This window comes from Colletotrichum lupini, chromosome 7, assembly GCF_023278565.1.
Source record: "Colletotrichum lupini chromosome 7, complete sequence".
Lineage (NCBI taxonomy): Eukaryota > Fungi > Ascomycota > Sordariomycetes > Glomerellales > Glomerellaceae > Colletotrichum > Colletotrichum lupini.
Window position 1 is genome coordinate 2,999,515 of NC_064680.1, and position 23,532 is coordinate 3,023,046.

At 55.5% G+C, this 23,532-nt stretch overlaps 10 protein-coding genes across 10 annotated transcripts; 4 read left to right on the forward strand and 6 right to left on the reverse strand.

Annotated features, from left to right (window-relative positions):
• Positions 1-27: 27 nt before the first annotated feature.
• Positions 28-1,531, reverse strand: CLUP02_13923 (uncharacterized protein; the record flags this gene model as incomplete). Its single annotated transcript, XM_049292858.1, has 7 exons — positions 28-486; positions 561-690; positions 758-895; positions 952-1,031; positions 1,108-1,167; positions 1,265-1,308; positions 1,495-1,531. 7 exons carry the CDS (start codon positions 1,529-1,531, stop codon positions 28-30), a joined length of 948 nt encoding a protein of 315 aa, XP_049150004.1.
• Positions 1,532-2,781: 1,250 nt separating this feature from the next.
• On the forward strand, positions 2,782-4,826 carry CLUP02_13924 (inosine-5'-monophosphate dehydrogenase IMD4; the record flags this gene model as incomplete). Its single annotated transcript, XM_049292859.1, has 2 exons — positions 2,782-3,262; positions 3,688-4,826. The coding sequence occupies 2 exons, from the start codon at positions 2,782-2,784 to the stop codon at positions 4,824-4,826; spliced, it is 1,620 nt and encodes a 539-aa protein (XP_049150005.1).
• Positions 4,827-5,850: 1,024 nt separating this feature from the next.
• CLUP02_13925 (major facilitator superfamily transporter) lies at positions 5,851-8,133 on the reverse strand (the record flags this gene model as incomplete). The annotated part of the gene is made up of 4 exons (XM_049292860.1): positions 5,851-6,392; positions 6,448-7,221; positions 7,275-7,583; positions 8,082-8,133. 4 exons carry the CDS (start codon positions 8,131-8,133, stop codon positions 5,851-5,853), a joined length of 1,677 nt encoding a protein of 558 aa, XP_049150006.1.
• A 58-nt stretch (positions 8,134-8,191) lies between these two features.
• Positions 8,192-10,087, reverse strand: CLUP02_13926 (uncharacterized protein; the record flags this gene model as incomplete). Its single annotated transcript, XM_049292861.1, has 7 exons — positions 8,192-8,252; positions 8,377-8,540; positions 8,604-8,928; positions 8,993-9,150; positions 9,185-9,577; positions 9,707-9,914; positions 9,978-10,087. 7 exons carry the CDS (start codon positions 10,085-10,087, stop codon positions 8,192-8,194), a joined length of 1,419 nt encoding a protein of 472 aa, XP_049150007.1.
• A 667-nt stretch (positions 10,088-10,754) lies between these two features.
• On the forward strand, positions 10,755-13,585 carry CLUP02_13927 (PA domain-containing protein; the record flags this gene model as incomplete). The annotated part of the gene is made up of 4 exons (XM_049292862.1): positions 10,755-10,765; positions 11,034-11,394; positions 11,448-13,386; positions 13,476-13,585. The coding sequence occupies 4 exons, from the start codon at positions 10,755-10,757 to the stop codon at positions 13,583-13,585; spliced, it is 2,421 nt and encodes an 806-aa protein (XP_049150008.1).
• Positions 13,586-14,388: 803 nt separating this feature from the next.
• CLUP02_13928 (oxidoreductase NAD-binding domain-containing protein) lies at positions 14,389-15,706 on the reverse strand (the record flags this gene model as incomplete). The annotated part of the gene is made up of 3 exons (XM_049292863.1): positions 14,389-14,957; positions 15,035-15,425; positions 15,662-15,706. The coding sequence occupies 3 exons, from the start codon at positions 15,704-15,706 to the stop codon at positions 14,389-14,391; spliced, it is 1,005 nt and encodes a 334-aa protein (XP_049150009.1).
• Positions 15,707-15,906: 200 nt separating this feature from the next.
• Positions 15,907-16,215, reverse strand: CLUP02_13929 (uncharacterized protein; the record flags this gene model as incomplete). Its single annotated transcript, XM_049292864.1, has 1 exon — positions 15,907-16,215. The coding sequence occupies one exon, from the start codon at positions 16,213-16,215 to the stop codon at positions 15,907-15,909; it is 309 nt and encodes a 102-aa protein (XP_049150010.1).
• Positions 16,216-16,659: 444 nt separating this feature from the next.
• On the reverse strand, positions 16,660-18,261 carry CLUP02_13930 (SH3 domain-containing protein; the record flags this gene model as incomplete). The annotated part of the gene is made up of 1 exon (XM_049292865.1): positions 16,660-18,261. One exon carries the CDS (start codon positions 18,259-18,261, stop codon positions 16,660-16,662), a length of 1,602 nt encoding a protein of 533 aa, XP_049150011.1.
• Positions 18,262-19,120: 859 nt separating this feature from the next.
• Positions 19,121-19,822, forward strand: CLUP02_13931 (uncharacterized protein; the record flags this gene model as incomplete). Its single annotated transcript, XM_049292866.1, has 1 exon — positions 19,121-19,822. A coding segment is annotated over one exon (702 nt), but the record flags the coding sequence as incomplete, so codon positions are not given.
• Positions 19,823-20,563: 741 nt separating this feature from the next.
• CLUP02_13932 (uncharacterized protein) lies at positions 20,564-21,318 on the forward strand (the record flags this gene model as incomplete). Its single annotated transcript, XM_049292867.1, has 2 exons — positions 20,564-20,856; positions 20,910-21,318. The coding sequence occupies 2 exons, from the start codon at positions 20,564-20,566 to the stop codon at positions 21,316-21,318; spliced, it is 702 nt and encodes a 233-aa protein (XP_049150013.1).
• Between the last annotated feature and the right edge of the window lie 2,214 nt (positions 21,319-23,532).

Genomic DNA, 23,532 nt, shown 5'->3' on the forward strand with positions numbered 1-23,532 from the left:
CGCCTTTGTCGGACGTCGGCAGGCGAGTTATGCGGCGCGCGTTGGATTAAGTTTCGACCTCGCGGTCTCGTCTCTTGGGTTGGGCGCTCTCGAGATTCCCTTTCTATAATGTTGGGCGGAACGATCGGGACTAAGCAGGGGGATGATGAGAAAGGCGAAAATTCGAAGCGACCGGCGATGGTGCGCGGCGAAGCGCGGGTGAAGAATGGAGGACGGAGTCTGGAGAAATGAGAGCGCGCACTGCGCAGACAAAGAAGATGTCGGCAATGAAGGCGACACAGCGTTGGCGACAAGGGCAATGATGATGGGAAGGAATATTTCGGCAGAAGATATTAGATGTGCTGCCCACTTGACGCCAGTCCAGCCTCTAGCATTCAAAGAGGACGGTCGCAATCTCGTCAATCGACAAGGTGTGGGTGGGATGTTGGGTCGTTTGGAGGTCGGGCAATGGAGGGGGAGGATGTGAGAGTGGGAGGGCGTCGGGACCTGATAAGGCAGTTTGTTTGTTTACTGCGGCAGCTGGAGGGCGGCAACCAGCCCCCTTGCAACCAGGGTGCCACAGGGCGAGGTGTGTGGGTGACCCACTTTGGTACTCGCTGCTGCCAGTGGCCACTGAGACCCGTGGGATCCCCGTGAGACGAGTGGGAGAGCGTGAGAGGCCATGGAAATTCGGGTGGCTTGTGGCTCTTGCTGGCCCCTGCGTCGCACCCGCCCGGCCTTTTAAAGTGGGTACCGATGCAGCAATCTTCCGTTGCACGGCTCTCCGCCCCGCCTCCGCTCTCTGTCAATTGGGTTGTCATCTGCTTTTCTCTGGGCCAGGCGCTTCTCAAACTTGTCCCAACTTGCCCCAAAAGGTTTCTGGTCAACAATACAAATGGTCCGGTGAGGCCCAAAGCTGCAAGGTCGATCTGGTCAACATGTTCAGGCACTTTCCTTGGAAAACTCTGTCACTGACTGCGGGCCAAACCGTCGCCGCTCTCATCTGACCTCTTTTGACAGATGCCATTGACTACGGATTCCCCGTCCATAACCTTTGACACGTCGGCCAATCTAACCTGATTGAATTTCCTGTCGCCCAGGGAACATTGCTCAACCCTCTGGATGAACCAAGATTGTAGACATCATTGACGACGTCAAGGTTGTGAGATAGAAAACAGCGGGGAATACCTTTGCAAGAACGATGTCAACACGATCGAGGGATCGTAGGACAGACACGCCGTGATGGATACCTCCCCTCCAAAACTCGGTCTTTTATCTGTGGCACCTCCCCATTCTCTAGCTCGATGCATGTCACTGTTTGTAAAACGCCTACGTGCAGCAGTCAATGGACCCGCCAATACGAGCGATATAGTCGTTTGGACAGTCCGAGTAATCCTTAGTACGGATACGTAGGCGAGAAATGTTTTTATTTTGTGCATTCGTTCATTTGGCTATTAGTATCTGGTCCGCTGTTTGGTCTCGTTTCTTTTCTTTGTTGCTTTTGGTGTTACGGACCATGGAACAGCCAATCAGAGCCCACCATTGTTCTCATGTCGACATGAGGTCACTGTTCCGAACCCTCGATCTCAGCTCACAATGGATGAACGACGTTTCTAGAGTCTAGGTAGCGCACGTTAGCTTTATTTAGTAGCAGGTGATACATGATCCAAGTCATGATGGATGCACATTCGATTCGATGAATCCTAAGCGTCCCCTAGGCTCGACTGTACAAGAGGCTCAGCATGGAGGTCGCTTTAGATCATTCTGTATGCTAGAAAGCTATACTTAGGTACATGCCAGAAAGAAAAACATGAGGATCAATCCTCAGTACTCGACTCTTCGCTGCTATGGCATCTTGCTTCCTCGGCATCCCACCGCCTTTCGCTGCCGAACGGAAGCATGCAATCACTTCTGCTGGCGTTGGGGTCTGTCCAGCTCACGCAGCCCGAGCAAGGATTGTCCTGCGTCGGTTGCTGTGGCCAACCAAAGGCTACGAACACAAGCAAACTCTGCAGGACTCTTCTCGACAAGGCACCATGGGTTTCGTCTGGACAGAAAGTTTTCATCTGCACTAATGAGGTCCTGTCTCAATGGTTGGCAGCAAAAGCGTTCTCCCTCGTTGTGTAGATATCAAGCACACTTAGCTAGATTTTCTTGTTCCCAATGCCGACTGCTTGTTTTTTTTTTTTCGGCCACCAAGGTGCCCGGTGGGGTTGCGTCATATCTCGCGAGTCGAGACCCCGAATGTTTCTTACATAAGGCAATATTAGATCTACCGGCTGCTACCTGACTTGGCGGCACTATTCCAGACTCGTTCTGGGCGTCTAGAATTTCGAAACTCCTTCTTCATGAACAGGAAATGGCGGATGGTTAAGTATAACCTAAGCGACCAGAGCACCAAACAGAATGCCATCTCCATCATTGATGAAATAACTCATCTCAGGCAAAGAGATTGCATGAACTGGGAAAACAATACTGCGGTGTTGCTGAACACAGTAAAGGCACACTCGAAGGAGTTGCGCCGCACTGTAGCCTCTCACCGCCTGCCCCTCCTGCCCCTCCTTCCGCCGGTCGCGCACCGTTCACTTTAAAAAATTTCCTGCGGGGTGTCGTCTCAAGAATTTTTTTCCCTTCTTTCTTACGGGAAGAAGAGACATAACCAACCTTAGTTTTCGAATCGACCAAGCTTTTCTGTTGCCTTTGGTCTTCTTTTCGAATTACTAGCAAGTTCTTCGACTCCGTTTTCATCTTTCTTCTGTTCACTCGGTAAGAAAACGAGAAAACTTCTCTCTCACACAAAAGATGCCTTCCACCAACGGTATCACCGGCGCCAAGGTGCTCGACTCCAAGACCGCCCTCCAGGTCTTGAAGGAGTACGAGAGCCGCGATGGCCTCGACATTCACGAGCTCATGGACACCAAGAAGCACGGTGGTCTGACCTACAACGACTTCCTGCTCCTCCCCGGCTACATTGGCTTCCCCGCCTCTGCCGTCATCCTGGACTCCCCCGTCACCAAGAGAATCACCCTCAAGACCCCCTTCGTGTCCTCCCCCATGGACACCGTCACCGAGCACGAGATGGCCATCGCCATTGCTCTGCAGGGTGGTCTCGGTGTCATCCACCACAACTGCTCCCCCGAGGAGCAGGCCGACATGGTCCGCAAGGTCAAGCGTTACGAGAACGGCTTCATCATCGACCCTGTCGTCATCAGCCGCGACACCACCGTCGGCGAGGCAAAGGCCTTGAAGGAGAAGTGGGGTTTCGGAGGATTCCCCGTCACAGGTTTGTCAACCCCCCCCCCCCCCACCCCCCCCCTCTCCTTCTTTTTCTCCTCTCCACCTCCTCACCCTCCCCCCCGCTCCCCCCCCCCCCCCCCCCCCCCTCCCCCGGGACCCAGGCCTGAAGGAGGAGGGGGGGTGTGGGGGGCTCCCCCCCCCCCTCTTTCCCCCCCCCCCCCCCCCCCCCCCCTTTTTTTTTTTCCTTACCTACCTACCAAAGCCTGTTCTCCCACAAGCTTCAGTTCCCCTCGCTTTACATGATTACAAACCTTTTTCAATTATAACTTTCGTTCCACCAATTCGACGACCATGTCGTTCTGAGGAGACCTTATACTATGATCAAAGCAAAACCTTTACACATTTTCTATCAACTGCAGCGGGTTGCGGCCCGCCAGAAAACACACAGACATGACTAACCATCGTCTGCAGAAACCGGCAAGCTCGGCTCCAAGCTGCTGGGAATCGTCACGAACCGCGACATCCAGTTCGAGGACGACGCCTCCCTCTCCATCTCCAAGGTCATGGTCACCGACCTCATCACCGCCTCCGACGGCACCGACCTGTCCGAGGCCAACAAGATCCTCGCAAAGTCCAAAAAGGGCAAGCTCCCCATCGTCGACAAGGACGGCAACCTCGTCTCCATGATCTCCCGCTCCGACCTCAACAAGAACCAGCACTTCCCCCTGGCCTCCAAGCTGCCCGACAGCAAGCAGCTCCTCTGCGGCGCCGCCATCGGCACCCGCCCCGAGGACAAGCACCGCCTCAAGCTCCTCGTCGACGCCGGCCTCGACGTCGTCATCCTCGACTCCTCCCAGGGTAACTCCATGTACCAGGTCGAGATGGTCCAGTGGATCAAGAAGGAGTTCCCCGGCCTCGACGTCGTCGGCGGAAACGTCGTCACCCGCGAGCAGGCCGCCACCCTCATCGAGGCCGGCGTCGACGGCCTCCGCATCGGCATGGGCTCCGGCTCCGCCTGCATCACCCAGGAGGTCATGGCCGTCGGCCGCCCCCAGGCCGCCGCCGTCCACTCCGTCAGCAGCTTCTCCGCCCGCTTCGGCGTCCCCTGCATCGCCGACGGCGGCGTCCAGAACGTCGGCCACGTCGTCAAGGGTCTCTCCCTCGGCGCCTCCACCGTCATGATGGGCGGTCTCCTCGCCGGAACCACCGAGTCCCCCGGCACCTCCTTCGTCTCCCGCGAGGGCAAGCTCGTCAAGGCCTACCGCGGCATGGGCTCCATCGACGCCATGCAGGACAAGAAGGCCGGCAACGGCGGCAAGGACAGCCAGAAGAGCAACGCCGGCACTGCCCGCTACTTCTCCGAGGGCGACAGCGTCCTCGTCGCCCAGGGCGTCACCGGCTCCGTCGCCCACCGCGGCCCCATCAGCCGCTTCATCCCCTACCTCTCCGCCGGCCTCAAGCACTCCATGCAGGACTGCGGTATCCAGTCCCTCAAGGAGCTCCGCGAGTCCGTCGACAACGGCACCCTCCGCTTCGAGCTGCGTACCGCCAGCGCTCAGATGGAGGGTAACGTCAACATGGAGTCCTACGAGAAGAAGCTCTTTGCCTGAAAAACGGTAAAGAATCTAGCTAGCTCGTAGTAGTACTAGCAGTAGGCTACCACGCGACATGAGAAAACGGATAACAAAGATGTCAATTGGGAATATTTTCTTCTTTCTTAACCAATATGGGTGGACCAAAAAAATAGGGGTTGATGAAAATCAAAGTGGGCAAAATGGGACTTGGGAGGATACAAAATAGAAAATCAGCCTCTACACCCTCACCCTTTCCGAAGGGGAGGGCGAAGCAAAAGACGGGCTTTGGGCAGGGCGGTAGTGCTTCAGTATAGCGGAGTTTTCGGAGTCTATGGGAGAAAAAGGGGTGGTCGGGCCTGAGACGCCTCTTGAGATGGATGATGCAGCGAACTGAATACCAAAAAACCTTCTCTCGAGGAGAAAAGAAAAATTCAAAACCGGTTTCAATGATTATGACTCTTCGTTCCCTTTGCTGGTTCTCACGTGAAAATCGTGTTGATGTATAACCATACGCAAACGTACTTGGGTTACGTTCCAAAAAGATAAACTAGGCCATCCTCATCATGCGTCGGCCGATCTGTCTGCAGCATGTAAGCAAACGCTCATCACTCACCATCCTCGACACCATATTCCATCCCTAAACCAATTGTTGACATGTTTGTGATATTAAGCTGCTATAATTGGTTCGAAACTTCTTCTCGCAAGGAGGAATGCCCATGTAGATGTGTTCAAGTGCCTACAACGAAACCGAACAATAATGATGCTTTTGATAACCGCCCAGAACCAAACCAAAAATGAATGCCCTCAATGACGACAAAACAAGCCGTTACGGAACCTGCAATGCTAGACGCCAGGCAATGATGGACCTAGATATGCCACAAAGGTAAGAAAAGCACCCACCAACCAATGCCAGCCTCAATTTCAAAACCCCCAGAAGAGCTGGCCGTAGATCTCGTATATAGCGTTCCCTTCTTGTATCATTCTCGTTCGAAACGTCAATTGCGCGCTTGCGAAAAACATGAAAGCAGCATGCCAGTCATCATGGGGTAGGGAAGGCACATCAAGACCGCGTGGGACTGACGGAATCGTATCCCGGTGCCCCATTCTTAGCACTCAACAAAGGCGCCGTCTCATTCGAGGTGGCCTGTCCACTGCCAGAAGCAACAGCACTGCCTTCGCTGGCGTAGCCCTCATCGCTAACACTCTCGTCCTCGTCATCGCTCGTGTCAGGGGTCTGAGTCAGAGCATCGTAGTCGACCAGCATGTAGATGGGGATGGCTCCAATGATGGCAGTGAGCGCGAGGAACCAGTAAGCGGTGATGACATAGCCTCTGGCAACACCCCAGCTGAAAGCGGCACCCGCAACGGCGGGACCGAAAGCACGGCCAAATCCACTGAACATAGTAGCGAAGCCGTTGAGGGTACCCAGGATACGGAGCGAAGAGGCCGAGTTGGTCAGGAGGATGGTCATGCACGGGAAGCCAATGATTACGGCACAGGCTTTGACGAACATGACTATTAAGAGAGCGGTGTAGCGCCCTGCAGTGCTCTCGAAGAGGACCACATAAGGGGCCAGAATGTAGACGATGGGAAAAGTCACGGCTGCACAGACGGTCAGTTTCAAATGCAAGAACATAGCAGAAGATAGTATACGCACCACATGCGCGGAAACAACGCAGGACACCAAAGTAGTTGCACAGAGGTGGGAAGACGAAAAACTGGATCACGCCGCAAGTGATGCCATAGATGGTGAAAATGGTACCGATGCGGCCAGAGTCGAGGCCAAAGCCACCAGAAAATTGGAAGGGTAGGTTCGTGTTATCCGGGGTGTGCACCTGCTTGGGGTAGTTTAGGAACACTGGCAGAACCTGATCAAAGGCCACGGAGTGGAGGGCGAGGAAGGTGTAGCAAAGCAAGTTGATACTCGTCTGAGCAGTGAAAACCTCCTTCATGCTGGGTGCCTCCAGAGCCTTGTTGTCCTCGACCGGATGTGTTGGGGGAGTCTTGTGAGGCACCAGGGGTGCGGTAGCCTCGCCGTCAACAAACGAGGTGCGTCGAGCTCTAGCATGGTGATGATGGTGATAACGAGAGCGGCGGAACGAGCGAGTGATGCGTTCGCCCATCAGGAGTCCCCAGTCGGGCTTGTGTCGCTTGCTCTCGAGCGTTTCCTTGAGGAAGAGAGTGGCGGTCGTGACTGAGATGAAGAAGAAGACCGCAGCGATGAAGTTTGGCAAGGCAAAGGGATACGCCTTGAAAAACCAGCTATCGCCAAAGACAGCGGGGAAGCGGTCGGCTGGCCTGGCAAAGAACCCGCCAAACGCCGGGCCGAAGATGGAGCCAACGGACCAGATGAGAGGCATAATCGAGAATGCACGGGGTTGTAGTTCCTTTTCTGGCACCATCTCTGCAACCATGGTGCGGATGATACCAACTAATCCAGTGTCAGCGTCAGATGAAAACCCTACAGATCAGAGGGAAACGCACCATTTCCGTTACCACTTCCGAGAATAGCTCTCACAGTGATGGCCATGGGCAGACTTGTTGAAACACCCCAAACACAGAAGAAGAACATTGTTGATAGCAGGCCGACGATGATGGTTGGTTTTCTTCCAAATCGATCAGAAGCTCTACCCCACGGTACCGCAGTTACACTCTGTGAAAGCGAGAACACGGCGGACGTGATACCGGCCCATTTTGCGACGTCGTTCTGTTCCACGCCGAAACTGCGAATCATCTCGGGCAGGTATGGGAAGACGGATGTGAGGGCGAGAGGCTCCGCAAACCGCGCAACGGCTGTAATCGAATTAGCTTCGTGGCCCAGAAGAAAAATGATGAATGCCTCTCATGGAGTATCGAAGGCACCCTGGGACGAGTTGTTGTCAAATCTCCATCCTTTATTCCAGCTTTTTGTACACGCTGGAGCACTTTCGGCTTGGTAACGTTTGTCGGCCTCATCGGTTCACGTTGATCAGGCAGCTTGGAAGATCAAGACCATGCTATAGTCGCATTTCGAGGTAGGTTTGGAGTACGTGTGTCTAAAGACAGGGTGGCGGTAACAAGGCGAGAACACGCAGATTTCCACCCGTCCATAACCTCGTAGTCTACCAAAGCGATCCCGAGAAAATCGCAATCCTTCCATCGCATGACCCTGAAGTTTTTCGGAGACCGTCATGCCTGGTCTCGCGGCACTTGCCTCGCTTTGGTTGTCACCAGTACTATCGGATCTGTTGAAGGCGGGTTTGAAAGAAAAAGCAAGCGTTTGACATGTTCTGAAATGCGAGGTTGCCTTACCCAGAATGGCCAGCTGCTTTGCGGGCAACTTTGGCTTTGTCGGTTTCGTCATTTTGGCAGTTGAAGGAGCAACCAAATCGCGCTGAGCAAACCCGAGCTCTACGGTTCGATTATGCGTGGTCAAAGTTCTGTGACGTCGAGTTTACGAGGTCGAGGGCAGATGAATCGGGACTAGGACGTGAAGCAAGAGTCTAAGGCAGATGGGAACAAAGCAGCGGGGTAATGCGATGCGCTCTGCTATGCGGCTTGGCAACAAGATGTCGAGAGACAAAGGCAAATGGCAGGAAATATGAACCGGAGGCGGCCACCGCCTTCTTTAAACCAAAGGCAAAGTTTATTGGAGAATTTGGGGAAGGAGAGGACAATAAGAGTCACAAGAGCAGTGGCAGCGGAAGGCGAAGAAAAAAGACGGTTCGTCAAGCGCAAACAAAAAACCAACGGTATTGATCCACTTTCCAGCTGCAGGCTTGCGGCTGCACTGCGCCGGACAGGGAATAGCGTGGGTATGCAAATTCATGGAACCGCAGTCATCCCCCCTAGTTCTTGCAGTTCTTGCAGTTCCTTAGTAGGACCCCCATAAAGCGTGAAGGGTGCAATGAGCCTGGCGTCCAAGGGGACCAGACTCATTTTTTCTCTTCCCTTCCCCATCCATGATCCTGCGCCGATCCCCGCTCTTTCTGCTGACGGAAGATTTCTAGTCGATGACTGGCCGACGGGGCTTCGTTTTTGAAGGGGGCCACGGGGCTGACCACCGCGAATTGGGGAACGGGGCCTTAGATGGCCATGCCTCCCGGGGATTAGATGGAGAACTTGAGAGATGGGAATTCCCGCTTGCCGTAGAGGTTGGCTTGGCAAGGCAAGCCAGCGCTAGAGGTAATGGGAAGAACGACTTGCGATAACCTAGCGCAGACTGCGCGCGCATCAGCATTGCCATGAGGGATAAGTGCGTGACGGTGATGACGGCAAGCGAAGAGGAGCGCGAGACGCGAGCCAAAATCAAGTGGCCAACGAAGTGTTCTGTTGCATTGCGGTGATGGAGCAAGATGGGATGACCGCGGACGTCGAGTGTCTCGGAATCGATCAAGTGCTATTACCTAGGGGACGCTGGTTCGGCTTGAGCGGTGCCCCGTGTCTCCCTCTTTCTCGGCTTCAGACTTGGTCCAAGGAGCAATGCGCTCGCTCGCTGCGAGCCGGCTACATCGCATCCCCCTGTTGCTGAAGCGAAAGGACGTTGGGCCCGGTCCAGGCGATACGGCGGCAGCGGGCGGGCGATCGGGCGGGTACTGGGTAGTAGCAGGGAACGTCGTACTCCGTAGGGGGGCAGGGCCGGCGTAATGCTTGAAAGACCGCAGGCGAAGGACGTCCGTTGTCGGCAGAGGCTTGGGAGTTGAAGTCGGTGAGGGTGTGCAGGATGCAACGGCTTGCACGGGCACGAGAAAAAGGGCAGGGGTCCTCGCTGTAGCCGGTGGTGTGCGGTGGTGCAGCCGAAAAAAAAGCTGATGATGGTGGTGGTGGTGGTGCTCCTCCAAGGCTCCTACAACGCCTCAAAAGATGGAACGAAAAAAAAGCGATAAAAGTGCTGGAGCGCAAGGTCAAGAGGTCGCCATCCCCGCAATTGCCATGACGTCCAGTCTTTGACGGTGGGGGGCCTCTTTTCCCGGCGGCGTTAGGCCGACTTGGCCGAAGCCGGGGCCGAATGTCGGGGCAAGTGCGACAATAGCTGAATAATCATCACGAGCCGACTGGACAGGGGTGATCCTCTGCTTCCAGCGCCAACGAAGCACCTGAAGCATGAGTCCAAACATGGCTATCCCAAGACATTTGTGCTGAAAGCTGTGAGACAACACACCGCCATACGAGAGAGAGAGGCTGCAAAAATATAAGGTAGGCAGTCACGTCTGATATACTTTGTACTTGCGCTGCCGCTGCGAGAAGGCAGATTCGGTGAGTGGTGGTTGGTTGTCCAGGGAGTGTATCCGTACTGAAAAGGACTGATTGGACGACATTGACCCAATCAATTGCGTGATCACCGACGTTAGCCGATGCACGCAGCCACCGGGAAGAGGGCGTCTCTTGACTCGAATCCAAGACAGGCGGCAAAGGCGCCCTTTAGCCTTCACGGTAGCCAAAGCTTAGATAGCTTACCTTACCTAGATGATGTAACATGTTGACCTTGACGACTGATCAAATGTCTGACAGTCTGAGCTCCGGGCTGCGCAGCTAACGGCGACAATCGATGCGGCGTCACGGGACGGGATGCTGGGGCCGTCGATGCAAGTTTGGAAGTCGAGTCGCACCGGAAAGACTTCCGTATGCCGTTCTCCATGAGAAAAATTGTTATCGCTGGCTATCTTGATTCCGGGCTTTTTCCAAACGTCGGCACCGGGACGCCGATGACCCGCTCTCGTTCCTCCCCGCCCCCTCGTCTGAACCCCCGAATCAGGAAGGAGACCCAGCGTCAAGGCAGAAGCTGTTCAATCACGTTTGCGGGTGCCAGTGCCAGTGGAGGATTCACCAGGCGGCGGCAGCCGATCGGCAAAATCACCACTGATGCTGATAACATCGACGAAGCACGCAATGCTCATGGCAACTTCAACTCTGTTTCAACTACATCTCTGGTAAAAAGGCGCAGAGATCATTGTTGACGACGGCTTCAGTTTTCGTATTGCAAAGATGGCGCTAGAGTAAGTCGGTTCAATTTTGTTGCAGCCTGGGTGTCTCTGTCCTTGTGAGCAGCTCTAGTAGCTTGAAGAGAGCTCACCAGAGCTTAGTGTGGCTGGCGGCGACGGGATGATGCAACCATCTTCGTCAGCCACACGTGCTCCCGCGTCTCATCCTCCTGCCTGGTAACCTACATCACATCACTCACTTCATCGTCGAATCGCCCGTCGATGAGCTCTCAACGTGTAGTGTGAGCATGCTTTTGATACATTCACGCTGACCCTGATTCAGAAAGCGTTTCGACGACAAAATGTCTAATGAGCGGACGCCGCTTATCACCAATGTCTACATTGGTGCGCCGCGCCGCAGGTACCCGAACCACGTCCTGCGCCGGTTCTGCACCGTTGCACTCTCTTCCATCCTTATTTTCTGGTCCATCTTCTTCGTAGTTGCGCTCTTCATTGATGAGCCTCCTCGTCACCACGGTCACCACCATCACGGCTGGTCCTGGACGAACAGCGTCGACAGTGTCCCCATTACCCACGAGGAAGTGCAAAAGATCCTCTTTGAGGTACCCTCATCCGAAAAGGCCGAGGAATGGAGCAGGTATTACACTGCCGGTCCCCATCTGGCGGGCCAGAACTACTCTCAGGTAAGCATATTGCAGCCGTTATTACGGGACTACCATCTTACAATGTGTGACAGGCCGCATGGACGAAGGAAAAGTGGGAGTCGTGGGGTGTGCAATCCGAAATCGTGTCGTACGACGTCTACCTGAACTACCCCATCGACCATAGTCTCTCCCTTCTGTCCAAGACCAAGGAAGAAGAGTCTACTTGGACGGTAGAGTTCAAGGCTGCTCTCGAGGAGGACGTCCTCGAAGAAGACCCCTCTTCCGGCTTGGAGGACAGAGTTCCGACTTTCCACGGCTACTCCGCCAGTGGTAACGTCACCGGATCTTTCGTCTTTGTCAACTACGGCACGTACCAGGACTACGAAGACCTCGTCAAGGCCAACGTCAGCCTCGAGGGCAAAATCGTCATTGCAAAGTACGGCGGCATCTTCCGCGGCCTCAAGATCAAGCGCGCCCAGGAGCTGGGTGCCATCGGTGCTCTTCTCTACAGCGACCCCGGCGATGATGGCAAGGTGACCGAGGAGAACGGATACGAGGCGTACCCCAACGGCCCTGCCCGTCACCCGAGCGCCGTTCAGCGCGGAAGCGCCCAGTTCCTCTCCCAGCGCCCCGGTGACCCGTCCACTCCTGGGTACCCCTCCAAGCCAGGCGCGCCGCGTGCTCCCGTCGATGATGCTACGCCTTCCATCCCCTCCATTCCGATCTCTTACGCTGATGCCCTCCCCATTCTCAAGGCTCTCAACGGCCACGGCCCCTCCGTCAAGGACTTCAACAAGTACTGGAACAGGAATCTCGGACTCAAGTACAAGGGCGTTGAGTACAACATTGGTCCCACTCCCGATAACGTGGTCCTGAACCTCTACAACGAACAAAACTACACCACCACACCACTGTGGAACGTGATCGGTATCGTCAACGGTACCATCCCCAACGAGGTCGTCGTCGTCGGAAACCACCGCGACGCCTGGATCGCGGGTGGCGCCGGCGATCCCAACAGCGGCTCCGCCGTTCTCAACGAAGTCATCCGCGGCGTCGGCGTCGCCCTCGCCAGCGGCTGGAAACCCACCCGCACTATCGTTTTCGCCAGCTGGGACGGCGAAGAGTACTCTCTGATCGGCAGCACCGAGTGGGTGGAGGAGTACCTACCCTGGCTCACCGAAGCGTCCGTCGCCTACGTCAACGTCGACGTCGGCGTCCGCGGCCCCAACTTCAACCCCTCCGCCGCGCCCCTCCTCCACCGCGTCCTCCGCGAGGTCACCCAGCTCGTCCCCTCACCGAACCAGACCGTCCCGGGCCAGACCGTCGCCGACGTCTGGGACGGCCGCATCAGCACCATGGGCTCCGGCTCCGACTTCACCGCCTTCCAGGATTTCGCGGGCATCCCCTCCCTCGACTTCGGCTTCGGCGGCGAGAACGGCGACGTCGTTTATCAGTACCACTCCAACTACGACTCCTTTCACTGGATGAAGGAATTCGGCGACCCAGGCTTCGTCTACCACCGCACGATGGCCCAGATCCTCGGCCTCGTCGTCGCAGAGCTCGCCAACGTGCCCGTCATCCGCTTCAACGCCACCGACTACGCCGACGCGCTGACGGGCTACGTCGACCAAGTCGAGGCCAAGCTCACCGCTACCATCGAGGACGTAGACTCCGACGAGGACGCGCTCTTCCGCATGCGCGCCACCGTCGCCGTCGCCGACGCGGACGCAAAGGGCTCCCTCTCGCAGTTCCGCACCTCGCTCCAGATCCTCCGCACCTCCATCGCTGCCCTGCGCGAGAAGACGGTGGTGCTCGACACAAAGGCCGGCGAGGTCGACTGGGAGCTCAAGTACGGCAGCATCCCCTGGTGGAACCTCTACCGCAAGATCAAGCTCGCCCTGGCCTTCGTCTGGGTCAACAGGTCTTACAAGGGCTTCGAGCGCAACTTTTTGTACCCCGGCGGCCTGGACGGCCGGACCTGGTTCAAGCACGTTGTGTTTGCGCCTGGTTTGTGGACTGGGTATTCTGGAGGTAAGCTCCCTTTTTTCCGTGTTTCCTCCCTTTGGTTTTGCCACCTAGACCGTTCTTGATGGGTTGTAGCGCTAACATGTATGATCCAGCCGTCTTCCCTGGCCTCCAGGAGAGCATCGATGCCAAGGACTTCAACAACGCTCTCAAGTGGACCGGCATCATCAACGAGTGCATCGCCTCCGCCACCAAGAGTCTCTGAAACCCAGAAGTATAGATTGCAAAATAGCCGTAATGTACCACACTCTATACTGTACTTAGCAATCACCGTATTCTTAAGTAGTAAATAAAAAATAAAGAGTCATATCCTCCGAATATTGAGAAGAAATCTCCGTCTTATTCTAGTTATTTAACCCCCCTTTTAGTGACTAGCTATCTATCTAGTCAATATACTCAAGAGTCGGTATTTAATAGGTCTCGAAGTTAATAAAAGGAAAAAAGAGTTCACCCCCCCCCCGGTGCTGGACTGGGGACTACATCTCTTGGTGCACATGCTGGGAAATCTCTGGTGCTCATACTGGGATTCGAACTCGGGTACTTTTCGCTAAGCCTGTCGTCGAGTAAGGCTGATTGGCGTTATTGATTTGATTGTTGACCATAGACCACTCCACCACCCAGCCAGTTTTGACCTGACCCGTCGACCTAGACGGGCGCCTGCTGACTGGTGACGGAATTGGCGCTGAGAGGGTATATATAGGGCAGGTGCCGTACGTAGATAGGGACCGAGGGAAGAGCATGCGGGTATTCAGTCACGTATACCTCGAACCGACGAGCGGAAAGTTCGCATGATTCACCGGATTAGATAGGCTTCCATTCCGAGAACCTCGCCGAGGTCCTCAGTCCACTAGGATGGTATGATATACGCAAACCGCCAGCATTCATTGAGGAATCTAATGCGTCTATTCGCCTCAGCTACTCATACAACAAACAAGGTTCTTCTCCTCGACGCTCTTTACGACATCTAGACTGCCCCTCCATCTAACAAGCCAAAAAGAAAAAAACGCCCTAGAACTTGTAGACCTGCTCAGGAGAGTACCCCAACTCCTTGAGGGTGCCGACAAGCTCGCCCTGGTCCTTGGGGCTCTTCTTGTTACCAGAAACAGCATTCATCAGCCCGGGGGGGCCGCACACGAACACCTTGATGTTCTCGCTCTTGGGCTCGGGGAGGACCTGCTTCAGCAGCTCCTTGCTGATGAAGCCCTTGTTGCCGCTCCACTCCTTGGGCGGCTTGTCGAGCACGTAAAAGGCGCGGAAGCGCTGCGGGTACGTGTTCTCGAGCTCGGCGAGCTCCTTCTTGAGCAGGATGTCCTCCTCCGTCACGTTGCCGAACACGAGCGTCACCTTGGTCTTGTCCTCGGGGTTGTTGAAGATGGCGCGCGCGAGCTGGTACATGGGCGTGATGCCCGTGCCGCCGGCGACGAGGGCGATGTGCTCGTGCTTGTTGGGGGACCAGGCGTACTTGGGGAGGGGTCCCTTGAAGTCGAGGCGCTGGCCGGGGGTCATGTCGTGCATGTGCGTCGACATGGGGCCGTTGGGGTACTTCTTGACGATGAGCTCGAGGTAGCCCTTGGCGTCTGTCGTGTTGTTAGTCTCGGGTATCGAGCAGCATGATCAGGACTCCTAAGAAGAAACCAGGGGGGGGAATACGAACCCTCATCGCTGGTAGGAGTATAAGGCCTCAACGTAGCCTTCTCGTCCTCGGGACCCTTGTACTTGGTCAAGATGGCGCTCGCGACGTCGAGACCAGAAACCATGTCGTCCTCGGGCAGCTTGAAGCGCAGCTTCTTGGTGTTGTGGTTGATGATCTCAGAGTCCTCGAGCTTCAGGGACACGAAGCCCTGGTCGCCGCCCGTGAGCGCCTTCTTGGGCGCCGCGCCGACGGCCTCCTTGACCTTGGCCTCGGCCTTTTGCGCCGCGCCCGAGGAGCCTCCCGCAAGGAAGTAGTAGGCGCCACCCGCGACGGCGGCCGCGCCGCCGGCATAGAGCGCCGTGTTGGAGCTGCTGCCCTTGGCGGCGGGCTCGGTGGCGTAGCGACGGGCTTGCTGTTATGGTAGAAGATTTGTTAGCCTTTGCATTGCTTATCGCCTCAAGAGGGTAAAAGGAAATCATTGTTTCATTGGGATGGGCCAGGATGGGGTTGTGATGTTGGCAAAGGTGGTATGATGTATTTGAACGGGTGGAATCGCAACTCGGGAACCGCTCCGCGACCTGCGGGGGGAAACGAGGATTTCCAATGAGCGAAGGATGGAGAGAGAGGAAACAGCGTAAGCTATCTTACCAGCTTGAGGGGCTGCGCAACCCTGAAGGCGGTTCTGGCAAACATTGTGATGGTTCAATTGAAAGTTTCCAAGCAGCTGGGTGGTAATTGACAGGTATGTGATTGGGAAATGGACCAAAGGGTGTTTTTTTTTTGCTGCCGGGAGAGAGAAGCTTAGGTATCCGAGACTCGCAACAGAAGCTCAAAGCCGCCCGCAATGGAAAGCTTTCCCCGGGCGACCATTGACCTGTGCATGACGTAAATTGTCACGTGAGCTCATGTTTCCTGCGTCCGATCCCCGCCGAACTGGCCGAGGGGATGGGCACAGTTAGCGGCGTGCCGGTGGGAAGCCCATGGGGATCACTGATGTGCATTTCTAAGCAGAATGGACAACGTGCTCCAAAAGGCTCATTACGAATTGCGCCATACCTCTGCCAGCAGTGAGTGAACAGGCACACTTGGGCGCAAGCGTTGGCCCAGAACCAGCTGTGAATCTGGTTCACGGTTTGCACCAGTAGGCAAATTAATCCACAAAGACAGCCGGCTAAAGATGTTAAAGAAACGTTTCTTGACATTCCCCAAGAGGAGAAAACAGGGGATCACCCCGATTATTATATACAAGCCGACAGCTTCAATCGCCGTGGACTTAAAAATACGGTAAACTCCACCCCGTCTTTAAAGGGGATCTGACGTAGTCCCGGGCATCCGATGGCGAAGCAAGCCGTCTTTCATCCTTGTTTTTCAATATTGATGCGTCCCTCCACCTGGGCCCTTGATCATAAAGTTTTCCATCATCCAAGCTACATGCTGAAAGCGACCGACCAGGGGCTCTTCTCTCTTTATGTCTCCCAAATATAACAACTGTACGCCTCTTGATCGTCAAACCGTAACCAGAAACGCTCCTCCCTAACGTTCCTCATAGTACATGATTCGTGACAGGTCCCCAGAGGAGAAGAGAACCTGCCAAGCAAGAAGTCCCTCGAGTCAGACGCGAGTGAATGCTTCTTGGTCGTCTCTCATCACCGCTCAGTGTCCATGGCGTCGGGGTCTGCGGGTTTCTCGGTGGGGTTTGTTGCTTTGGGTGTGCTAGATCGGTCGACTAGCTTGCTCTCTGTGATCGCCTCCGTCAAGGGGCTCACTTGGGAATCCGTCTTCTTCGCCCCAGTGTCCTGACTGCCTCGGCGCATCATGCCGATATCCTGGTGCGAAGCTAGAGTTGGCGTGTTGGCCTGGCTACCACCTCTTTGGCCGTGGTAATGCACCACTTGCGGAGGAGGTTGGCCGGATTGAAGGCCAAGCTGCTGTGTAGGGTACGGGTCCAAGTCCTTGCTGGACGTAGAGAACGTCGAGACCACGGGCTGGTGGTATCCGTTGGAAGAGGACTGGCTTCCGGTCGGTGTATGACCTTGTGGGTGGTGCTCTGCTTGCGTCGGTGTTCCAACATCATTGGGGGACGTAGAGCCCTCGCCAAGATTACCGGTCAGACTATTCATTCCGCCTTCGATATCTCGCAGCAGACGAACGTATTCCTCAGGGACGAGTCCGCTTTCCTGAGTCTTCGGGTCTTCGGCTACTAGCCAGCCTTGGCCGTGGCGGTAGGAAACCCATATGATTTGACCTTCCAGTAATGGCAATTCGTTTTCGTTCTCTCTTTCAAAGTCAAAAAGCGCGACAGCTTTGCCGTGCATTTCTTCGTCGGGCGACGTGATGGTGAACTGGTAATCCCGGGAATATCGTGACTGGTCATCGCCGCGGAAACCTGGAGAGGATGCGGAGCTTGAAGCATCCGAATATGTCTCCTGCTCGGCGTACTGCCGTGGGGGCAGGTCACCTAGCTGGTATGCGTGGCTGGAATGCCGTGCATCGCCGGGAGGGTAGGTGACATATTCTCCGCCGGGTCCATTCGCTTCACCTCCTTGGTTGAGGTAATACCGTTCGCTGCCATCACCACTCGTTCCGACGTAGTAACCGCGTTCCCGTTGTTCGTAGTGTGCTGGGTGCAGCATATCGTTGCCCGCGTCGCGAGAATTTCTCAGCCCTGCGGCTGCGGTGCCGCCAAGGGCTGCTGCGGAAGATTTGTGCTTTCGGTGCCTGGAGCTGACAACAGGGCTCGCCAAATCCTCATCCTCACTCCAGGGTGGGCCATCCCGGAATTCCATGGGTGGCAGGTCGTGGGCCTTGCCGAAGCCCTCTGGACCCCAGGAGCCAGTATTCCAGGTCATTTTCGTTTCCCAGGCAGCGGGAGGATCGGATAGACGACGAGATTCGCTGAGGGGAGTGCTGAGGCCAGAAGCAGGATGCGACGGCTCTGGCGGGGGACCATAGTGCATGGGATGCATAATTGGATATGCGAAATCGCGCACCAGGGTGTAGGAGAGACTCGAGGGAAACATTGGAAATATGTGAGAAGGCGGTCGCGAACGCGAGGGGACTGAGCCCGTCGAGTATTGCGACAAGCGATTTTTGGAAGCGTGCGACATTGGTCTCGGTGCGGTCGAGCGACGGCTGGGTGGTGATGTTATTAGTGGCGGTAGTGAGGGGTGATTCGGGTTGGTGGAGGGAGAAGCAGCTGCAGGTGGGGATGTCGCGGGCGAGGAGCTCTGGGACAAGAGTGTGGTCATTCTGAGATTATCGCAATCGTGGAGGAGCCAGCGTAAGGATGACAGGCACCCGATTCGCGGATCCTGCGGCGTCGTGTGCCACCAAGCAAGCCAAGTGCTCAGTAGGACCGTCGACCGCACTCGTCGCGCGGAAAATGTAGTAGGAATTCGATTGGCAACAGCTAGTGTCGGGAGCGACCAAGGCTGTGAATTTGAGGGTTTGCGCGAGTGTTATCGTGAGTTATGCTGCCCGCGACTCGGAGCCGATTAGCCTATGAGGAGGTGCGGGCGGGCGGGCAGACTGCGAGGGTCACAGTTCCGAGCAAGGCGAAGACGAACAGAGTTGGGGTTTGAAAAGAAGGCAGAGCGACAGCAAGCAGGCTTGCTCGCAAGGTGTCGCAAAACGAAAGTCGTCGCACGCGACGCTGAGGGTTGGAAATCGAGCAAGGAGCGTTGAGAACTTAAAGCCGGGAGCGGACGAGCGATGAGATCGGCTCGCGGGGTCGCTCGGGGGTAGGCAGGACAATAATGAAGATGGAAGAAAGAAGAGCACAGGATGCGGAGAGCGATGGGGAGGAAGAGAAGAAACGGTGGGAAGAGGAGAAGATGGGAAGAGGAGGAAGAGGAGGGAAGGTGAGGTTGGGAATAGTTCGTTTGGGTTCAGGTCGCTGGCGCCGTTCTGGCTGCTCTGCTTCTTTGGTGCTGGGCAGCCGCTGCGCTGCGAAGAAAGAGAGTGTCCCCGTCGCTTCTTTGCTGGTGCCGCGCAGGTTAGGTGGTGGTAGTGGCCAGCAGTAGGGGAGAGAAAAATAAAAATAAGAGGTATATTGCGATATGGTGCACGAGGTAAAGGTACTCGAAAAGAAAGTCCCGTCGTCTGGTAGTAGGCAACAGGGAAGGTACCTACAATGATGCAGACAACAAGCAAACACCTCCTCAGTCAGCAGACAACAGACAACAGAGCCCACGACGCATCCAGAGAGAGAGAGCAGAGAGAGCAGAGAGCTCAGGTAGAAGTGGCCGTGCCTTTGCGTCCTTTGCTCGCACCAGACGATGCAGCAGTGAGCACAGATTTGACTGGACTCTTGGACTTCTGGATTCTGGACTCTGGGCTGACCCACGCTGGACTGAAGGTGCGACTAATTCCCGTGGTACCTCGAGGTACGGAGATATGTACCCAACTACCTCTAGTGGCCGTCGAGCAATGACACGATCTCCAAGTACCACAGCTGTGGATGGATACTTGGTTTTCGTAGGGTTTCTTCTGGTAGGACCAACTGGGTCAGTGAGCACCTTATGGGGAGTACGGAGTACGGCCAAGCCCAAGCAACACCAGAGTCTTTCTTTTCCAACGTTGGCATCAGGACCTGTGAGCGGACCACTTACCCCTTCCACTAACTCCAGCTACTTTTTGAGTTTCGGTCTTGGAGAGCGAGGGACGAAGAACAGACAGTGGGCATCGACCATTGACCATCAACCTCCAACGCACTGGGACTGCACCTTGCTGCTTCTAAGCGCGTCGCGCAGTGATCCTACTGGCTGTGTGCAGTTGGACCTGGCGGGAAGGGGGGTGAGGGGTGGTTGATGTGAATACCCAAGGTAGAGAGGGGGGGCAGAGAAGGAGGGGGGAATTGATGGGAGGGGAGGAGACAAAGGCCAGCACAACAAACGGGCGTGAGTAAGAGGCCGAGAGCGGTAGAGAAGGAGAAGGAGAGGGGAGTATGGATTAGGACTCTTGGGAGAACCCTAAGAGAGAGGAAGAGGCTGATGACTTTCTTCTAGTAAGATCAAATAGGTAGTGGAAGGAAAGGCTACAGCAATAAACGATTGACAGCAGCAGGCGGGAACAAGAGCAACGACAGCGCAGGATCCAGGAGTGCGTCAGGCATTGGAAGGCATACCTAGCCCAGATGCGAGAGTGGGAGAGAGCGGGGGGCTGAATCCGGATCGATATTGATTATGGCGGCGAACTCTCAAAGAAAATCCAACACAGCAGCCAGCAGATGCCAGTGCCATAATGAGAGAAGCCCCAACTCGGCTCCAAATCGAGTCAGCGCCAACAATCGGTGTCTCTTTCCCATCCTCTGCAATCGGCCGGCGTCAACTGGCTGGATCTCTACCCATATCCGGTGTGGAAGGGATGCTCTTTGCCTCCTTTTTTCTCTATTGCGGATACCTACCACCCTACAAGTCACATTTCGTATATATGCAGTACACTGCGGTTGCCAACGTCAGATCTGCACTAGAAAGGCACATCCTCCGTCGTCCTACACGCCCTCGTGGATATCATGTTCTGGAGACTTGTCAGAAAAACAGTAACAGCTCCATGTCTCCAGATGCTGTGCAGCTGCTTTGCGGGTCCGTCCGGTTCAACATGGTAACGCCAAGACCACCAACTTCAACACGCCCCAGGGCAACCTCAAATCTCAAGTACGTCTGCCACTGCTCCTCTCTCTCCTCTGTCGTCTACACAAGCGCTCTCAGTTGTTCGCCTGCGCGGGCAGGGCACGGGGGCTTGATGTCCCCCGCCTGTGTACGAATACGCCCTCCTCCGCCGCGCAGAACTCAAGGTACATTGAGCTGTCAGTGGGACTGCAGGCGAGGTAGTTACCTACTTTGGTCATGTACTGCCTCATGTTCCTCACTTGACTGCTGCTCGTCTCTGCTTGCAGTGTCGTTGCTCCAGCCCACAGACGGGTTCTCATCTTCCCGCAGTTATCTGCATCTGTCTTGCAGTCGGGGTGGCTTCAATATACCCGTCGTGCTCTAGCTTCCAACGGCCCTCATATCAGGGAGCGACGAAGCAGATACTCATTACGCACTTCACAGTTCTTTCCCCCACCCCTTTTTCCCACAACGGTGCCATCATCTCAAGGGGATCCCTTCGGAAGCCTCACATCGTCTTCCCTGTCGATGACTGTGCCTACGCGTTCGCCGCCGGTGCGGTTACAACCTAAAGAGACTGACTGTACCGATGGACGCGCACACCAAGGACGGGACGCTGAAGCAGACCTCTTCCCCGCGTGGCCGTGTGCCGCTGCTTCGCTCTGCTTCATGTTCCGCCCGCAAATACCCAATTGACTCGACCGTCCGTTGTTCAGTCTCACACCCTTCATTAGGCAAACCTGACACTATGATGGCCGTCCGTCCGCACCTTGGGTATGGACTATAGGATGCCTCCTTCCCCTTAGGAAGTCTCGTTTTCAGCTCAAACTTTATTCTCCCAGAGCCGCCCGTGATCTCCGGTCTTGTCCAGCAAGAATCTGGGCAAAGAACTGCTACCACCTCCGGCCCGACTTACCCATGGTACCCACCGTGTATTCCGGCCTACACGGAACGGACGAGCAGGCAGCAAACAGGGGGTCGTCCGTTTTGTCTGAAGGGCGAATGCTGGAGGCATGTAAATTGGAATCCTCTTTCTAGACACTCTGATTTTCGCCCACTCTTTCTCCGTGGCAACGGCCTAGAATCTTCACCAGATACAGAAGGAAGAAGGCTTCAAACAAGGCAAAAGCGGTGCCAGATGCTATTCTTGGTCTTTGGCCGGGCTGTCATCAAGGAAACCAATATTGGGTGCTCCAGCATAGGCCGGCGTAGATTCCTGTTCAGGTCGCACCAAGGTCAGACAGCAGCCCGGCCCACAGCTGATTAGCGAGGACGTCCCCGGCGCAAATCACAAAGTATCCAGAAGCGGTCGTCCACTGACATGAGTCTCGCTTTTTAGTCCGAACCGTAACAGCGGGAATCTTTGAGTACACCTGCTGGGGGCCTGGACTGACTGAGAGTGGGTTGATCGCTCTCTCATCCCATGATTGTTGAGCGAAGTCGCGAACAGACCTAGCTAGGGCAGAGAACGTCAACACAAGATTGATAACCAGCACCGCGCCACGCTCTTCTCCTTCGCGTTCGCTAACTTGGACTTTAATGCTCAAAACCTCTATACGATGGTGCCGGGTGCTAGATCTGGGAAATCTCCAGTGAACGGACAGCCTGAAGCACAGACAGCCATCTTGTGCTTAGCCATGCGCTATCTCGTTAGCTGCATCTCCCGATCATCAGTGCCAACCGTGGGGCAACCCACAAGCCGACGGATGGGCTTCAGTCGAATTTGCGGTATCGACTTCAGTCACCAGGGTGGATGGGAATGCCCCTACGGGCCTACGGATAGGGCGAGGTTGCGAAACTCGAGCGCTGATCGGCGGGCTCCCGTGCAGGATACATCCCGACACGACTTTGTTGCAACTTGCAGCGGCTGCATCTTGCGCTGCCAGCGGCCACGTGTGAAACAGCGGTCATCGACACTGCCAATAGCACAATGGAACTGTCGTGGTCAGAGAAGGGCGGGAAAAGTGTAAGGCAGTAAGCAGTCATCGCCTGCATTCGCCAGCGAATCCAGTCCTTTGTCGGAGTGCCGCCAACAACTGCTGTTGGACGGCCTGCCGGCGGGCTTGGTTCATCGACACCGTACGTCAACGCATAGGTACCTACATCTAGAGACCAACCAGCACCTCAGGCTACGCAAGCGACCCTGCAGTGGAATAAGGTATCCGTAAGTAATAATGCACAGCCCGACTGGGCCTAGGGCGAAGCGGGAAGTTGCGAGCGCTGCATTGGGCTGGGCGCAGCAAAACATTCAGAACGGACGGAATCACAGGCCACCCGCCAACCCCGAGAGACAGATATTCCTCCGATGATCAGATCCAGTTCTACTGCTTCCCTACGGCAGCCCTCCCAGGGGTACGGAGTAGCGCCGCAACACATAGTTGATGAGCCGACTGCAATCCCCCGGGAGAAGGCCTAGCCCATGGATCCTTCAAGGACTGGACGAGACGGTCAAGGGCCCCCATCTCGCACACGATCGCTGTACCCAAATACTGGCAACGACTTTCAACTATGTGCACACATGACATTTGTTCGTCCGTTCGAGAACCAGCAGTTGGCTCGAATTAATGCCGTTCTCAGAGTCTTTGGAGGCTAGTTCCTCTCTGGCTGAGCGTCACACGCCATCAGATGTCTCTGTACTCATTGGCTGTTCTATTTCTGGACAATGTACGCCGTGCACGGCAGCTGCAATTGGGAATGTGGGAGTCGTCTTGATTGGTGCCCTCCAAGGTGTCGTCTGTTTCAGAGTATGTGAGCGCCTAAGAGCCAATCATGTTGGTTCATCGCAAACAGCCACGTGAGATGGGTCATTTTGGCTGTGAGTGTACGGAACCAAGTGAGCCTCAGGCAAAAGGTGCCATTGTCAGGTTCACGAACCTAAGGCCTGAGGCCATTAATCCGATGGCGCCCTCG